General features: G+C 44.0%; 1 protein-coding gene across 1 annotated transcript; it reads right to left on the bottom strand.

The window, feature by feature from the left end:
* Positions 1-475: 475 nt before the first annotated feature.
* RNASE10 (ribonuclease A family member 10 (inactive)) lies at positions 476-1,111 on the bottom strand (the record flags this gene model as incomplete). Its single annotated transcript, XM_081228338.1, has 1 exon — positions 476-1,111. The coding sequence occupies one exon, from the start codon at positions 1,109-1,111 to the stop codon at positions 476-478; it is 636 nt and encodes a 211-aa protein (XP_081084464.1).
* Between the last annotated feature and the right edge of the window lie 1,349 nt (positions 1,112-2,460).

Below are 2,460 nucleotides of genomic sequence, written 5' to 3'. Positions count from 1 at the left end.
TCTCTTTCCAGGGCAAGAGATAGACTCTAAGAGACAGAGAACCTACAGAGATTGGACAGCATCACCCTATTCTACCACCTCTAATCCCAGGAAAAAAATGCAAGGTGGGTGAACCCTAGGGCAAAGAAGACTTATATTTTCAAATATGATAAAGAATAGGCCAGGGCTTCCCTGGTGGCGCAGTGGTTGAGAGTCCGCCTGCCGATGCAGGGGACACGGGTTCGAGCCCCGGTCCAGGAAGATCCCACATGCTGCAGAGCCATGGCCGCTGAGCCTGCGCGTCCGGAGCCTGTGCTCCGCAAGAGGAAGAGGCCACGACAGTGAGAGGCCTGCGTACCGGAAAAAAAAAAAAAAAAGAAGAGGCCAGCCTCTCTTCCCAGAACCTTTTTTGCAGAATAGCTAAGAATGAAAACAGCATGAAGAAGAGGAAATGGAAAGGAAGACAAAGATGAGAAGGTGCAGAAGAGAACTTACTTCATGGTCCAGATGTTAGCTGGACTTTCATGTCACTACAGGATATAAAAATGTACTTTTCAAGAATGAAAGTTACGTAATTACAGTGAGGAGGGACTTGGCCTGGTTTGGATAACTTGCAGAATGTCAAATCAAAAGGACGGGAGCTTTTGTGACACTTGCCTCCCTTGAGGTCACAGGCAACAACAGGACTCTTACAGACAGCTTTGACTGCCTCTAGTTCCTCATGGATGAATATGTACCGGGGTATGCATGTGTGGTTGTGCGGCTTCACCTTCTGTGCCATCAGGGCATTGCATTCCCTGTCCATCAGGTCAGACCTGAGATAGTCTTTGTTGCTCTGAAAGAGAGCCTCAGCTCTGAGCATCTTGTTTCCTCCAACTTCATCTTCACTGACGATGGTCTCTTCCAGTTGCACCACTTCTTTGTTGCTAAGGGTTTCTATGCTTCGGGTGCCCGCTCCCTCCCTAGTGTCTTCAGCCTTGTCCTGTGAGTCACTGGACTGAAACTCATTCAGTAGCTGATCACTTTCCTCCAGGACTGCTGCGGCCATCTGAAGTCCCAACCCCAGGCCTATCCCCAGGCCCAGCAGGAGCAGCAACATAATGAAAAAGATCTGCACCAGAGTCAGCTTCATTTTGCCTGGAGGGGAGGAGGGAAAAAGAGGAATGACTTTGAAATGAAACTTGGCTCCCGTAGAGATCGTAGATTCTCCTAAACCCCGACAGCATAGTCTTTGGGGTCTCCTCTCCCTTCTCCACATTACCCCATTCCCCACCCAAGGCAGAGATCCTTTCTCACTCTTTTCCCATTTCTCCTGTCCCTCCCACCACATTCCCTGTTGCTGTGGCATAATGTGTGGATCCTACAGAACTGGAAGATGACCAGGGAAGCAGTTCTGCAACTGGTTCACATATGGGGTATCAGTGGGGAAAGTTGACATCAATTGATTCTTAAACAGAAATTAGTTCTAAATCACCAAAAAGAATGGGTAAGAAGACAAACAAGTACAATGTCACACTTCCCTTGAGAGAAATTCTTATAGAAAGTCTTATTCTCAGTAAAGGATTAGAATTACCATAGGAGATCATCTCCCTATTTTTTTCCCAAATTAATTTTTGCTCATTCAAGTATTTATTATTCTCCCTGTTACCCACCCTCCCCAAAAAAGATCAAAAGGAATAGGAAAAGTACTATAGTCCATTCTCACTCCTAAACTGAGGCTGGTGGGGGGAGGGAGACGTGGGAGGTTGCCCAATTTCACCTTGCTAAAACTACATCTTGTCATGCCAGATCCCTTCTACTACTATAGATCTCTTAGCACTTGGGTATTTCCTGCTGATTAGTTTTTGTACTCTTAGGGAGGACGTGGAATAAGAATGAAACCAAAGAAAACCAAACAACTGACCTGCGAGGGTTCCCCTACTAATAAAGATCCTAAGGAAACTGAGGGAAAGGGCATGCATCTTTGTCCTGCAATGTCAGCCTCATGCCCCTATCAAAGAGAGACCTTCCTTACCAGAAAAAAATATTGCTATAAAGAACATTTTTGAGACAATTGATAATATGAGAATATTGTCAATGGAGTAGATAGGAATGTTATGTCAGTGTTTGATATACGGAATTTGAAATTCGTGCTACAATTGTTTAAGAGAATATCTTTGTTCTTAGAAAAAGAACCTTGAAATATTAAGGTGCAAAGGGGCATGATTAGACAACTTACTCTCCAAGGTTCAAAATAAAGATCATATGGGGAATTCCCTGGCAGTCCAGTGGTTAGGACTCCACGCTCTTACTGTCAAGGGCCTGGGTTCAATCCCTGGTGGGGAGAACTAAAATCCCACAAGCTGGGCAGCACAGCCAAGAAAATATCTATATATCTATATATAGATATATAGATATAGATCATATGTATGTATATACATGTGTGTTTACAGAGAAAGAAAATATTTTTTAATAAGGGAAAGAAAATTTTTAAATATTGTG

The sequence above is a fragment of the Mesoplodon bidens genome (assembly GCF_964165515.1).
Source record: "Mesoplodon bidens genome assembly, chromosome: 3".
Lineage (NCBI taxonomy): Eukaryota > Metazoa > Chordata > Mammalia > Artiodactyla > Ziphiidae > Mesoplodon > Mesoplodon bidens.
The sequence above is the reverse complement of the archived record's forward strand: the minus strand, read 5'-3'. Positions and strand labels throughout refer to the sequence as shown.